A 15,088-nucleotide genomic window follows, 5' to 3' on the forward strand; every position below is an offset into this window, starting at 1 on the left:
TTGAGATAAGCCAATGTAGCGCTTATGACGTCATTCATAGTAAACATGCTGCCAGTAGCAACCTTACTTACTCGCTGTACTAGACGGCCAAACCACACAAAACACCCTGACCACATGTTCTATTGCTCTCCCGTTGTTTTGAAACCCCACAACGCGCAGGGGCGGAAAGTATCTGTGGCACATCTCCTGCCGCCGGTAGGGGGCGCTAATTGAGGAAGCGCTGCTGTGGGTCGTATTAGAGGACAGATGACCTATGTGGTCGTATGTGTTGGAGGACTTGTTGGGCTGACCGTTACCGGGTCTGGTCGGTGTCGGCGCCGGCGTGTCCTCCACCAGCGGCTGCAGCAGGAAGTGCAGGTGTCTCGCCCACCTCATCTGCACGCGGTCCGTTCATAGCAGACGAGCTCGTGATTCGGAGCGTCCGGCGCAGGGCGACGTGGCGTTGTGAGGTGTCGTCTGGCGTCGGCTCCACCCACTCGTTAGGATTGGCGCACGGTGATGATGACGCCATTTACAGGTTTGCTCACGCGCGCACACGTGTGTTCGACCTCCGGTGTGGTCCGCGAGACTCGCCGATTTGAAGTTATCGTCGCTCGTGCTTAATGCGCTCGCGCAGCGCAACAGGGGCCCCGGCTCTCTCCGTGCACGTGGTCCCTGCTGGGGTACCTCCGCGTTTAGGACACACCTGGATAGAAATGCACGAAGAAGAGGGGGGAGAAGAAGAAGAAGGAGCAGCAGGAGGTGTGCTTGTAGTAATGCAGTGGAACACACGTGACTTGTTTCATCAGTTGGTGGAGTTTGGGTGTATGAAGGAAACACAGCGGGACTCTGTCGTTCCCTTGCGCTAACCCCTTTACCACCTCTTGACACATTTTTAAGGGACCCCCCCCCAAAAAAAGTTTAGAAAAGTAGACCCCTCTGTTTTATTTATTTATTTTTTAATTGTACCCGGCCAATTACCCCACTCTTCCGAGCCGTCCCGGTCTCTGCTCCGCCCCCCTCTGCCGATCCGGGGAGGGCTGCAGACTACCACAGGCCTCCTCCCATACATGTGGAGTCACCAGCCGCTTCTTTTCCCCCGACAGTGAGGAGTTTCGCCGGGGGGACGTAGCGCGTGGGAGGATCACGCCATTCCCCCAGCCGACCAGAGGAGGCGCTAGTGCAGCGACCAGGACGCACACCCACATCCGGCTTCCAACCCGCAGACACGGCCAATTGTCTCTGCGGGGACGCCCCGACCAAGCCGGAGGTACCACGGGGATTCGAACCGGCGATCCCCGTGTTGGTAGGCAGCGTAATAGACCGCTATGCTCCCCGGACGCCCCGCCCCCTTTTTTAATCATCCTTCTCCCCTGTCGTGCTGCTGTCTGCATGGCAGCGCTCTTCCCGAGGCAAGAAGCCCCGCCGCAGTTTGCAGGAGAGGCTGAGAGAAGTGCTCCTAACACCTGTGCGTATGCGCGGGGGCAGAGCCAGATGTGGTGTGAACGTATATGAGCGCGGGGGCAGAGCCAGATGTGGTGTGAACGCAGCTCCAACCCGCGCCCTGCGTTGGTCTGCGGCGCTGCAAGTTTCAGCGGCGCGTAGCAGGCCTGGGTTCAGAAACCCAGAACACGTCACGTCCCCTTGAAGGAGGTTTACTGTTGTTTCTGTGTTGTTTTCGAGTTCGGGATTCCTGCACGTTGTGTGTGTGTGTGTGTGTGTGTGTGTGTGTGTGTGTGTGTGTGTGTGTGTGTGTGTGTGTGTGTGTGTGTGTGTGTGTTTTAAATATGTGCGTAGGTGCATTTTGTCCATATATTTGTGCAAGTGCATATGCGTGTGTGCGTGTGTGTGTGTGTGTGTGTTTTAAATATGTGCATAGGTGCATTTTGTCCATATATTTGTGCAAGTGCATATGCGTGTGTGCGTGTGTGTGTGTGTGTGTGTTTTAAATATGTGCATAGGTGCATTTTGTCCATATATTTGTGCAAGTGCATATGCGTGTGTGCGTGTGTGCAAATGCGTGTGTGCGTGTGTGCATATGCGTGTGTGCATATGCGTGTGTGCGTGTGCGTGTCCTCGTACGGATGTGCGATAGTCATCAGTGAAGGGTTCTCACCTCACTTTGCTTTGTTTATCCTCAGAATGAGATTGTGCGTCATTACCGTGCAGGGTCCGGGTTCTGCTCGGCGTCTCGTGCAGCTTCCTGGTCTCCAGTTGTTAAGACCACCTCTCCTTGCAGCCCTGAAGGGCTGCAGTGTCGGCTGCTTTTCATCTTGCTCTTTTAATTAGTGACTGATTTAGATCTGGCTAGGTGATCCCGGTGTCCGGCCAATCAATGGGGGAATTAATGGAAGCGCTGGCGCAAGCAGGGAAAACCATCAGCCCTGCATGTGGCTCGCGGCTGCTGACACGAGATGGACTGGCAGACGCCGCCCGCGTGATGTTCTTGTTGGGGGGGGGGGGGGGAGGACCTCCTACTAAAACCGTCCGCTAGTCAGAGATACCGGAATAGTCCCGGATTCAGCACCACTGCTGAAAACCTTCGATCCAGTTTTTGCCTCTGACTTCAGACTGCACTCCAGTCCTTCCCCCGGTCCTCCCTCCGGTCCTTCCCCCGGTCCTCCCCCCGGTCCTTCCCCCGGTCCTTCCCCCGGTCCTTCCCCCGGTCCTTCCCCCGAGTCCTTCCCCCGGTCCTTCGCCCGGTCCTTACCCCGGTCCTTCCCCCGGTCCTTCGCCCGGTGCTTTGCCCGGTCCTTCCCCCGGTCCTTCCCGCGGTCCTTCCCCCGGTCCTTCCCCCGGTCCTTCCCCCGGTCCTTCCCCCGAGTCCTTCCCCCGGTCCTTCGCCCGGTCCTTCCCCCGGTCCTTCCCCCGGTCCTTCGCCCGGTGCTTTGCCCGGTCCTTCCCCCGGTCCTTCCCCCGGTCCTTCGCCCGGTCCTTCCCCCGGTCCTTCCCCCGGTCCTTTGCCCGGTGCTTTGCCCGGTCCTTCCCCCGGTCCTTCCCCCGGTCCTTCCCCCGGTCCTTCCCCGGTCCTTCCCCGGTCCTTCCCCGGTCCTTCCCCCGGTCCTTCCCCCGGTCCTTCCCCGGTCCTTCCCCCGGTCTTTCCCCCGGTCCTTCCCCCGGTCCTTCCCCGGTCCTTCCCCCGGTCCTTCCCCGGTCCTTCCCCCGGTCCTTCCCTGGTCCTTCCCCCGGTCCTCCCCCCGGTCCTTCCCCGGTCCTCCCCCCGGTCCTTCCCCCGGTCCTTCCCCCGGTCCTTCCCCCGGTCCTTCCCCCCAGTCCTTCCCCCGGTCCTTCAGAAACACATGTGTTTATTCTCAGCTGATGCGGCTCATTGATGGGACGGTGGGACAGCAGCTATTCTTTCCGGGCACAACGCTTTGCTAGCATCCTTACCCCGGTCCTTCCCCCGGTCCTTCCCTGGTCCTTCCCCCAGTCCTTCCCCCAGTCCTTCCCCCAGTCCTTCCCCCAGTCCTTCGCCCGGTCCTTCCCCCGGTCCTTCCCCCGGTCCTTCGCCCGGTCCTTCCCCCAGTCCTTCCCCCAGTCCTTCGCCCGGTCCTTCCCCCGGTCCTTCCCCCGGTCCTTCGCCCGGTCCTTCCCCCGGTCCTTCCCCGGTCCTCCCCCCGGTCCTTCCCCCGGTCCTTCGCCCGGTCCTTCCCCCGGTCCTTCCCTCGGTCCTTCCCCCGGTCCTTCCCCCCAGTCCTTCCCCCGGTCCTTCAGAAACACATGTGTTTATTCTCAGCTGATGCGGCTCATTGATGGGACGGTGGGACAGCAGCTATTCTTTGCGGGCACAACACTTTCCTAGCATCCTTCCCCCGGTCCTTCCCCTGGTCCTTCCCCCGGTCCTTCCCCCGGTCCTTCAGAAACACATGTGTTTATTCTCAGCTGATGCGGCTCATTGATGGGACGGTGGGACAGCAGCTATTCTTTCCGGGCACAACGCTTTGCTAGCATCCTTACCCCGGCGCCCTGCGAAGGCTGAGGAGGGAGAAACGACTCCCTTTAAAACACACGTAATAAGATAATCCCCCCGGTCGTTTGTTAGAAGGACATCCTGACAGAGGATTTGGAAGGAAAAAAAACAAGCACAGAAAACAATTTATATGTAAATCCGGTGAATTATGTGGCATTATAGCCAACTTAGGAGGGGAAGGGCTGGCCAGAGAGCAGCGCTGCGGTCTTTTGCCCCCCGCCGTGCTGGATGTCAGGTGTGGCGCTCGGGAGATGAACTCCACCTGCTCCTCGCCCCGCTTTGAATTAAGCAACGCTATTGCACCAGCGCCGCCCTGGACACGCGGACCGCGGGTTGCCATGCCGGCGTGTGGGTAGCATTGGCCCGCTCGGGTCGTTGACATGGCGCACGGCGCTGCGGCCTCGCACACCAGCCGGTCAGTGGGAGCCCACGTGACCCCACTCGGTCAGTGGGAGCCCACGTGACCCCACGTGACCCCACTCGGTCAGTGGGAGCCCACGTGACCCCACGTGACCCCACTCATATCTCTGGCCGCTCACTCACGAGGCGAGAGAATCACTTGTTACCCGACGTTTCCTGAATGTGTTGTCATGTGCTGCTGGACGTGTGTGTGTGTGTGTGTGTGTGTGTGTGTGAGTGAGAGAGAGTAATTGGAAATGTGTATGAATATATACATATAAATACGTGTGCGTGTGTGTGTGTGTGTCTGTGTGTGTGTGTGTGTGTGTGTGTGTAATTGGAAATGTATATATATATGCACATGACTGTGCACCATTCACTTACATGTGATTAGTCCTTGTGCACTTTATGTAAAACCAGAGTGTTTGTGATCCCTTGTGTGTGTGTGTGGGTGTGTGTGTACCATCTCGCGAGCGTGTGTGTGTTTGCCAGCTCGTGTGTGTGTGTGTGTGCCAGCGTGTGTGTGTGTATGTGTGTGTGTGTGTGTGCCAGTGTCTGTGTGTGTGTGTGTGTGTGTGGGTGGGTGGGTGGGTGCTAGCTCATGTGTGTTGTTTGTGTGTGTGCAATGTGTGTGTGTGTGTTTGTGTTGTGTGCAGCGTGTGTGTGTGTGTGTGCAGCGTGTGTGTGTGTGTGTGTGTGCGCAGCATGTGTGTGCAGTGTGTGTGTGTGTGTGTGTGTGCAGTGTGTGTGTGTGCAGCGTGTGTGTGTGTGTGTGTGTGTGTGCAGCGTGTGTGTGTGTGTGTGTGTGTGTGTGTGTGTGTGTGTGTGTGTGTGTGTGTGTGTAGGTTGCAGTGTCCTGGGGACTTAGTGAATGCCAGCGGGCCGTTCATAGTAACGCAGCGCGTCCGTCATCACAGGTGACTGGCTGTACACTGCAGCTGCAGCTGCAGAGGAGCCCACAGCAGCCTGCGTAATGCAAGGTGGCCGAGTTGCATGCTGGGACAGGAAGACGCCGAGACAGGAAGACGCCGGGACAGGAAGACGCCGGGACAGGAAGACCCCGGGACAGGCTTTTATGTAGATGACCGACACGTAGAGGCGTGCGCGCTAAGTGGCGTCACTGTGTCCTTCAGCATTACAGACTTTAACTCCACGACCACGCTGCTTTCAGGTTTCCCAGACCGGCTCCGGGACGTCACTATAGCAACGGAGGACGTGCGGGGTTGTCTCTAGGCAGCATGAAGCTGTGTGTCCCCCACTTTACCAGCTGTGTGTCCCCTGCTGGATGCTGGATGCCGAGCGTTGGAGACATGAGACGTGTACACACCGTGCGAGTATTCGCTTGTTATCGTGCGTGGTGGATGTGATTGGCAGCCTCGGCTCCTCCTCCTCCTCTCGGAAGAGCGCCTGGTGTGGAGGAAACCGGCGGAGGCGACTCGGGCGCTTCTTCCCGCCGGAAAAGAAGGAGGTCAGAGGAGCGCCTGCTACATAATGGCGGGGTCCGGGGTCAGCTTGATCTCATCTCCATCACGCCGCGGAGGGACCAAAAAATGAAGTGTTCCCCCTCCATCCACTCATGCAATTTATCTACTGAATTTATAGAACTGAAGTGCAGTTAATGGACACCGTCTCTTGGCAGCCGTGTTTTAATCCCGGCCATTAAAAAGCCCTGAACCCCGGCGAGCGACACGCCCCGTACCTCTGAGTCCAACAGGAAGGGGGGGGGGGGGCTGAACGGGAAGACGCATCACAGTGAGACGTGTGGAGGACCGTTTCATCTCGGTCCTGTAAAGGTTGCAGAGTCGGTAAAGACCGGACGGGGTATTCGGGCTCGGAGCCAGCTGCCGGCATGCGGGGGGGGAGGAGGGGGGGAGGAGTTGACTGTCCCTTCTCCGCACAGCGCGTTTGCAGGGAGATAAAGCGCGACGCGTCTGGAGTGCGCCGCTGAAGCGGACTAGAGGCGCCGCCCCCCCCCCCCCCAGCGTCTTACTGGACACCGTCCACTGTGCTGACCTGTGAGGACGCGTGTCCAGAGGCCTGGCTCACAACTCACATCCACCTCCTTACTGCACAACTAAAGAGCAATAACAACAAAAAAAACACCCCTTCACATCAGGGGCGGCTGGCCAGTAGAGGGCGCTGGGCCCCGCCCCCTTCAAACATCAAGAGATGAAAATCTACTTAAACATGTTAAATCTAACTTAGTTGTGTAATGCAAATAATGACGAGATAAACGTGTTGTCAGCCTGTGAGCGCCTGTCAGCAGCCATTAGATACTGGCTCAAATGGTGTTTGGTTGGTGAATACATATACTTCCTGTCTGAATACATACACTTCCTGGCTGAATACATACACTTCCTGTCTGAATACATATACTTCCTGTCTGAATACATACACTTCCTGGCTGAATACATACACTTCCTGTCTGAATACATACACTTCCTGGCTGAATACATATACTTCCTGTCTGAATACATACACTTCCTGGCTGAATACATACACTTCCTGTCTGAATACATATACTTCCTGTCTGAATACATACACTTCCTGGCTGAATACATACACTTCCTGTCTGAATACATACACTTCCTGGCTGAATACATATACTTCCTGTCTGAATACATACACTTCCTGGCTGAATACATACACTTCCTGTCTGAATACATACACTTCCTGTCTGAATACATATACTTCCTGGCTGAATACATATACTTCCTGGCTGAATACATACACTTCCTGTCTGAATACATACACTTCCTGGCTGAATACATACACTTCCTGTCTGAATACATATACTTCCTGGCTGAATACATATACTTCCTGGCTGAATACATATACTTCCTGTCTGAATACATACACTTCCTGGCTGAATACATACACTTCCTGTCTGAATACATACACTTCCTGGCTGAATACATACACTTCCTGTCTGAATACATATACTTCCTGTCTGAATACATATACTTCCTGTCTGAATACATATACTTCCTGGGTGAGGGGCACCGGCCGAACCATACCTTATGTAAGCTCTCAGACTTGTGGCGAGCAGGTGACCTGAGGCTGCTGTCTGATTGGTTTCTTCAGATTTTCCAGGGGGCGCTGTGCTGCGCCGCCCCAGACACTCCCACTTTTATTGGCGGTGAATTGGTATTGTTTTAATGTGTTTTGATCTAATGTGATTGGACAATTCTGGCTGTCAATCATGTTCACACCCACCACCACGCCTTGTCTCGACTGTCAATCATCCACCGTCCACCAACCCTGATAACATCTATAGGCCACATGGTCCTTCTGAATAACTCTGTCACTCTGTGGACATTAAAGCAGCTGTCAGGTGGGCTGCACCGAGCTAAATTGCGCCCCCCCCCCCGAAATTGTTTTAGCACCGGCCGCCACTGGTGAGAAAGATGAGTAGAGAGGAATAGCCTAATATTCAGATTAATCTCCTTACCACACAAAAAAAGAAGAAGAACAACAACAAAAACAACCCTTCAGGTGAATGTGCATGCTCTTCTCTGTGTGCACAGAAGTGTGCAGCAGTGTGCAGCAGTGTGCAGCTGTGTGCAGCTGTGTGAGTTTGTGCATGCTATTTTTTCCCTATTATTTGTCCGGTGCAGCTTCTCGCAGCTTATTGTGATGGTTGTAGTCATATTCTCACCACTAACTCCTGGATTTTACACGTCAGACGTAAAAATGTCCCCCCCCCCAAAAAAAATAGCATTGCATTTACGATAACGGCCACTCTTAATCTTCTTATCGGCCCATGGCCTGCGTAATTTACAAATGTGGCGTGTTGTGTTTCCGCCGCGAGAGCCCGGTGTCAGCAGGGCCTGATGGATGGCTTCATCGTTTCTCACTTGGATGGCTTATGATAGCCACCGCCATCAGGTCCGAGGGAGACAGCAGCAACAGCGGGCTTTATTGCCGCCGTTTACAGCCATGCAGTAAACACAAAGTCAGTGTCCTGCTGGCTCTGCTGCTGCATGCTGCACTTACTGGCCGATCAGCCTGCACACTACGCTACGCTACACACTACCATAGAGATCAGCCTGCACACTACGCTACGCTACACACTACCATAGAGATCAGCCTGCACACTACATACCATACAGATCAGCCTGCACACTACGCTACGCTACACACTACCATAGAGATCAGCCTGCACACTACATACCATACAGATCAGCCTGCACACTACGCACCATAGAGATCAGCCTGCACACTACGTACCATAGAGATCAGCCTGCACACTACATACCATACAGATCAGCCTGCACACTACATACCATACAGATCAGCCTGCACACTACGTACCATAGAGATCAGCCTGCACACTACGTACCATACAGATCAGCCTGCACACTACGCACCGTAGAGATCAGCCTGTACACTATGCACCATGGAGATCAGCCTGCACATTATGCACCATAGAGATCAGCCTGCACACTATGCACCATAGAGATCAGCCTGTACACTATGCACCATAGAGATCAGCCTGTACACTATGCGCCATAGAGATCAGCCTCCACACTACGCACCATAGAGATCAGCCTGCACACTATGCACCATGGAGATCAGCCTGCATACTACATACTACACTACACACTACCATAGAGATCAGCCTTCACACTCCACATCACAGAGATCAGCCTGCACACCACGCACCATAGAGTTCAGCCTGCACACTACGCACCATAGAGATCAGCCTGCACACTACATATCATACAGATCAGCCTGCACACTACGCACCATAGAGATCAGCCTGCACACTACGTACCATAGAGATCAGCCTGCAAACTACGCACCATAGAGATCAGCCTGCACACTACACACCATAGAGATCAGCCTGCACACCACATACCATACAGATCAGCCTGCACACTAGGCACCATACAGATCAGCCTGCACACTACGCACCATAGAGATCAGCCTGCACACTACGTACCATAGAGATCAGCCTGCAAACTACGCACCATAGAGATCAGCCTGCACACTACACACCATAGAGATCAGCCTGCACACCACATACCATACAGATCAGCCTGCACACTATGCACCATACAGATCATCCTGTACACTATGCACCATAGAGATCAGCCTGTACACTATGCGCCATAGAGATCAGCCTCCACACTACGCACCATAGAGATCAGCCTGCACACTATGCACCATGGAGATCAGCCTGCATACTACATACTACACTACACACTACAATAGAGATCAGCCTTCACAGTCCACATCACAGAGATCAGCCTGCACACCACGCACCATAGAGTTCAGCCTGCACACTACGTACCATAGAGATCAGCTTGCACACTACGTACCATAGAGATCAGCTTGCACACCACGTACTATAGAGATCAGCTTGCACACTACCGACCATAGAGCTCAGCCTGCACACTACGTACCATAGAGATCAGCCTGCACACTCCGCACCACAGAGATCAGCCTTCACACTCCGCACCACAGAGATCAGCCTGCACACCACGCACCATAGAGTTCAGCCTGCACACTACGTACTATAGAGATCAGCTTGCACACCACGTACTATAGCGATCAGCTTGCACACTACCTACCATAGAGCTCAGCCTGCACACCACGTACCATAGAGATCAGCCTGCATACTACACACTATTGAGATCAGCCTGCACACTACGTACTATTGAGATCAGCCTGCACACTACGTACCATTGAGAGGGGAGCTGCCCACCAGCCTGGTGGCACTGCTACCCGAGAGAGGGCGGAGGGGGGAGGAGAGTGTGAGGGAGAGACAGAGGGGGGAGGGGGGTGAGAGAGAGTGTGAGAGGGAGATAGAGGGGGCGAGAGAGGGAGAGAGAGGGGAATAGAAAGAGAGAGGGGGAGGGGGGACGAGAGTGTGAGAGAGAGAGAGAGAGAGAGAGAGAGAGAGAGAGAGAGAGAGAGAGAGAGAGAGAGAGAGAGAGAGAGAGAGAGAGAGAGAGAGAGAGAGGAGGTCGAGACGGAGGTGCACTTCCTCCTAAATTGTGAAAAATCCCGGAACATAAGGGAAAAATACCAGGAGAAATGTGAAAATCAGATTACAAATTTTCTACTCCTGGATGTGAAAGAAAAATGGCCACTTATTTTAGGAGAGGGCCAAAGGTCACACCTTGCGGCACAATATGTGTCAGAATGCCGTAGCCTAGGGGTCAGTGAGTGACCAAAACACTGTCAGTTACTGTCAGTTGCTGTTCAAGTGCTGTTCCGTGTTTCTGCCAGATCTATGTCTTCCTCTTCCCTTTTTTTGTTTAGCACTCTGGTGACCTGTCTTGCTTTGGCAACATTGTAATTAATGCAGTCATGCCAATAAAGCATCACTGAATTGAATTGAATTGAGAGAGAGAGGCAGAGAGAGAGAGAGAGACAGAGAGAGAGAGAGAGATGGATGCACTTAAATACAAGCCCAATAAATGCATTGCACTTTAAAGCTCTGAAAACCCAAGAACTGAACCCCGAAAAGAGTCCCCTGAAGCAGCTGGCTCTGAGACTCACTAACCCTTTAACAAATACTACGACCAACCAACCTCAGGCCAGCACTGCATCCCAAACCAACATGAGGATAAATCAGCTATAAAACAAACCAACAGGAAGATAAATCAGCTATAAAACAAACCAACATGAGGATAAATCAGGCTATAAAACAAAGCGAGAACAGTTATTTGAAACATTGGAACGCTGAAATCAAAACTCAAAACAAACTAGAAGTCTATCGGGCCCTAAAAACAAGCTATGATCTGGAAGAACACCTCTTAACTGTCAGAGACAGGAAGCAGCGACAGACCCTCACCAAACACAGGCTCAGTGACCACAGTCTAGCCATTGAAAAGGGGAGACACAAAAAGATGTGGGGGCCAAAAGAGCATCGAACATGTGGTCAGTGCAGGACAGATGAGGTGGAGACAGAGGGGCACTTCCTCCTTAAATGTGACACATGTGAAAAACAGCGCCGGGCTTTTGTCCAGGAGCTGGAACATGTGACTCCAGAGTAGCAGGACATGGAGGACGCAGGTAAGCTGTGGGGGGTCCTGGGAGGGGGGCAGCGGCGAGCATTGCAGCACCATTTATATTATCCTGCCACAACCTGAGAGACAGTGGGGGACGGCACCTACTGCTACTGTTGTTGTTTGATATCATAATCATTGTTGTGTTGTGTTGTTGTTGTTGTTTTACATGCTTTGGCAATATGTACACAAACGTATGTCATGACAATAAAGCACATATTGAATTGAACTGAATTGAATTGAGAGAGAGAGCGAGAGAGACAGACAGACAGAGAGACAGACAGACAGAGAGACAGACAGACACACAGACAGACAAGACAGAGAGACAGACAGACAGACAAGACAGAGAGACAGACAGAGCGAGAGAGACAGACAGACAGAGAGACAGACAAGACAGAGAGACAGACAAGACAGAGAGACAGACAAGACAGAGAGACAGACAGACAGACAAGACAGAGCGAGAGAGACAGACAGACAGAGAGACAGACAGACAGACAGACAGACAGACAAGACAGAGCGAGAGAGACAGACAGACAGAGAGACAGACAGAGAGACAGACAGACAGAGAGACAGACAAGACAGAGAGACAGACAAGACAGAGCGAGAGAGACAGACAGACAGAGAGACAGACAGACAGACAGACAGACAGACAGACAGACAGACAAGACAGAGCGAGAGAGACAGGCAGACAGAGAGACAGACAAGACAGAGAGACAGACAAGACAGAGCGAGAGAGACAGACAGACAGACAAGACAGAGCGAGAGAGACAGACAGACAGAGAGACAGACAAGACAGAGCGAGAGAGACAGACAGACAGACAAGACAGAGCGAGAGAGACAGACAATACAGAGCGAGAGAGACAGACAGACAGAGAGACAGACAAGACAGAGCGAGAGAGACAGACAGACAGACAAGACAGAGCGAGAGAGACAGACAATACAGAGCGAGAGAGACAGACAGACAGAGAGACAGACAGACAGAGAGAGAGAGAATTAGAATAATGGAGACCATGAAGGATGGAGGGAGAGAGCGAGAGAGCGAGCAAGAGGAAGTGAGGGAGGGAGGGAGGGAGGGAGGGGAAGAAGTAGAGAGTGATGAGGGAGAAGGACAAAGACATGGATGGAGGCAAAGAATGGGGGAGGGTTGCAGAAGAACAGGCGGCGAGTTGGGCGAGGAGAGAGAGAGCGAGAGAGAGAGAGGAAGGGAGACAAAGCGAAAGTGAGATGGATGGAGTGAACGAGTGAATGAAAGGATGGATGAACAAGTGAAACACGAAACCCAAGTGATTGAGTGAAACAGACAGTGATTGAGCGAGGCGGTGCATCTGCTGGCCTGCACGCGCGCGTGCTTCTTTCTGCTCGTGTGGCCGCACACATCGATACTTCTGCAGGTGTGTGTGTGTGTGTGCGTGTGCGTGCGTGTGTGTGTGCGTGTCCAGTGTGAGCGGGTGAGTGAGAGCGAGTGAACGGGAGCAGCAGGACAGAGGGGGAGAGAGGAGGATGTGTTCCATCAGAGGGGACACACTCCGGTGGCTGAGATTGAAGTATGGGCCAATTAACACGAGGAGCATTGAGCTCCAGCTGCAGCCTCCTCTTCATTCCTCTGGTCCTCCGCACATATTACCTTGCATCGCACACGCACGCGCACGCACGGGCGCACACGTGCGTGCGCACAGAAATAGAAATGTGCACATTCGCACATGTGCACACACTTGCATACCGCGCCAGCACTTTATTTCAATATATACGACAGTTCTGCTATGAAAACCAAATAAAATTACAGAGGCCACATCCTCCACTTCTTGGTAGCAACGCTGCAGCCCTTCCCCATACTACAATATAACAAGGAGGAGGGGGGGGGGAGAAAAGAAATAACCTTCGTCTTCAGGGAGGGCTCTTCATCCAGGCATTTACGGTGGCTGATAGAGACAGATGCAGTTTCCTCTAATGGCGTACCGCAGACACATACCGCATATTAGGTATATTTCGGTTGTTTGGCTGTGGGAGACTGTCTCGGCTGATTCAGTGCCATCGACAGCGCCAGAGAGAAGGACCATTACTCTGCATGACACGGAGTGGAATGAGGCTGCGGAGCCCAGTGTGGCCTGCACAGAGCGCTGCACTTCCCACTCCGCTGCCAGGCTCCTCCGCTCCCCTTCCCCGGCCACGGTCCCCGGCGCATCTGATGCGGCGTTTGGCTGGCGCACCGCCTCTGTTCAGGTTCGCTGCGAGAAGGGTTCAGTGTGGTGCCGATGCCAGGATCGACTCCAGGATTTTCCTCCTCACCCCAGCTGTCCCCGCTGAAGGAGGCGCACTGTATATACTGTGTCAGTGGCGGTTGTGGGGGGGGGGGCAATTTACCTTGCTGCAGCACACCCGACCGCTGCTTTAATGTCCACACAGTCACAGAGTTATTAAGGACCATGTGGCCTAGAGATTTTATCAAGGTTCGTAGACGGTGGATGATTGACAGCCGGAATTGTCCAATCACATTAGATCAGAAAACATTAAAACAATACCAATTCGCTGTCAATAAACGTGGGCGGGTCAGGGGCGGCACAGAACAGCGCCCCCTGGAAAATCTGAAGAAACCAATCAGACAGCAGCCTCAGGTCACCTGCTCGCCACAAGGGCTTACATAAGGTATGGCTCGGCCGGCACCCCTCACCCAGGAAGTATATGTATTCAGACAGGAAGTATATGTATTCAGACAGGAAGTATATGTATTCAGACAGGAAGTATATGTATTCAGACAGGAACCACCCAAATGCCATTTGGACCAGTATTTCATGCTGCTGACAGGCTGAAAACACTTTGCTCTCATCATTATTTGCATTACACAACTACATTATATTTAACATGTTTAAATCGATTTTCATCTCTTGATGTTTGAAGGGGCGGCGCCTCGGCGCCCTCTAGTGGCCAGCCGCCACTGCGTGTGTGTATACCCAGATAGCAAAACTGCTGTGGCCCAGACCCGTCCCACACCCGACACTTTCATCCGGCCCGAATACCGCGTGGAGTGATGGCACTTGGGTACTTATCGCCCTTTTCCACTACATGGTACCGGCTCAACTCGACCCGCCCTCTTTTCCGTTTGCCACTAGTGGAAAGTACCGGCATATTGGTAACTGTTACCACTCTTCTGGTACCGCCTTTGTCGAGGTTCCAAAAGAAACTGGGGCGGGTACCAAAATCAATGCGGACCTCTGATTGGTCAGAGAAACGCGTCACTGCGTCATTTTGCGTGGCTGCGTCATCATTGCGCGCCTGGGCTATCGCCCGGCATGGTTCGATACCGGAGCGGGCGAAGCGGGGTTAGCTTAAAAGTAGGGTTTGAAACGGGACGGAACGGAGAGCCGAAAAGCCACGAGGAGGCCGTCGAGGAGGTGCGGCAATGAAAACCGACCCAGAAGCGAGTCGAGTGGAGCTGAGCCGGTACCGCGTTAGCTAGCTAGCTAGCTAGCTGATAGGCCGAGCCGCTGTGGCTCGTGTTCACGGCGCAGCATAGTACCGATAACGCTGACGGTAAGTATTTTACGCGGCGTTTAGAGGCTGCGAATGAAACCCAGACGACCACATAGGTGATTTGTCCTCTTAATTACGACCCACTGGAGCCTTTTCCGAAATTAGCGCCCCCTACCGGCGGCAGGAGGTATGCCACAGATACTTTTCGCCTCTGTGCGTTGTGGGTTTTTTGATCGACGTGAGAACAATAGAA

The 15,088-nt window shown here is 53.4% G+C and overlaps 1 protein-coding gene across 1 annotated transcript; it reads right to left on the minus strand.

The window, feature by feature from the left end:
* Nucleotides 1-583: 583 nt before the first annotated feature.
* LOC130118617 (uncharacterized) lies at nucleotides 584-4,289 on the minus strand. The gene is made up of 4 exons (XM_056287058.1): nucleotides 4,212-4,289; nucleotides 3,370-3,687; nucleotides 2,484-3,266; nucleotides 584-685 (listed from the first exon to the last, which is right to left on the minus strand). The coding sequence occupies exons 1-4, from the start codon at nucleotides 4,287-4,289 to the stop codon at nucleotides 584-586; spliced, it is 1,281 nt and encodes a 426-aa protein (XP_056143033.1).
* Nucleotides 4,290-15,088: the final 10,799 nt, after the last annotated feature.

Source organism: Lampris incognitus, chromosome 9, assembly GCF_029633865.1.
Source record: "Lampris incognitus isolate fLamInc1 chromosome 9, fLamInc1.hap2, whole genome shotgun sequence".
In the NCBI taxonomy this organism is placed as follows: Eukaryota; Metazoa; Chordata; class Actinopteri; order Lampriformes; family Lampridae; genus Lampris; species Lampris incognitus.

Bases quoted from the DNA above. Each gene is read 5' to 3' on its own strand.
- LOC130118617 (XM_056287058.1), bottom strand. From the start codon at position 4,289: ATGGCAACCCGCGGTCCGCGTGTCCAGGGCGGCGCTGGTGCAATAGCG. The intron at 3,688-4,211 runs GTGGAGTTCATC...GTGTTTCTGAAG, and splicing joins CAAAGCGGGGCGAGGAGCAG to GACCGGGGGAAGGACTGGGG. The intron at 686-2,483 runs GTATCTCTGACT...ATTTCTATCCAG, and splicing joins CTGAATCCGGGACTATTCCG to GTGTGTCCTAAACGCGGAGG.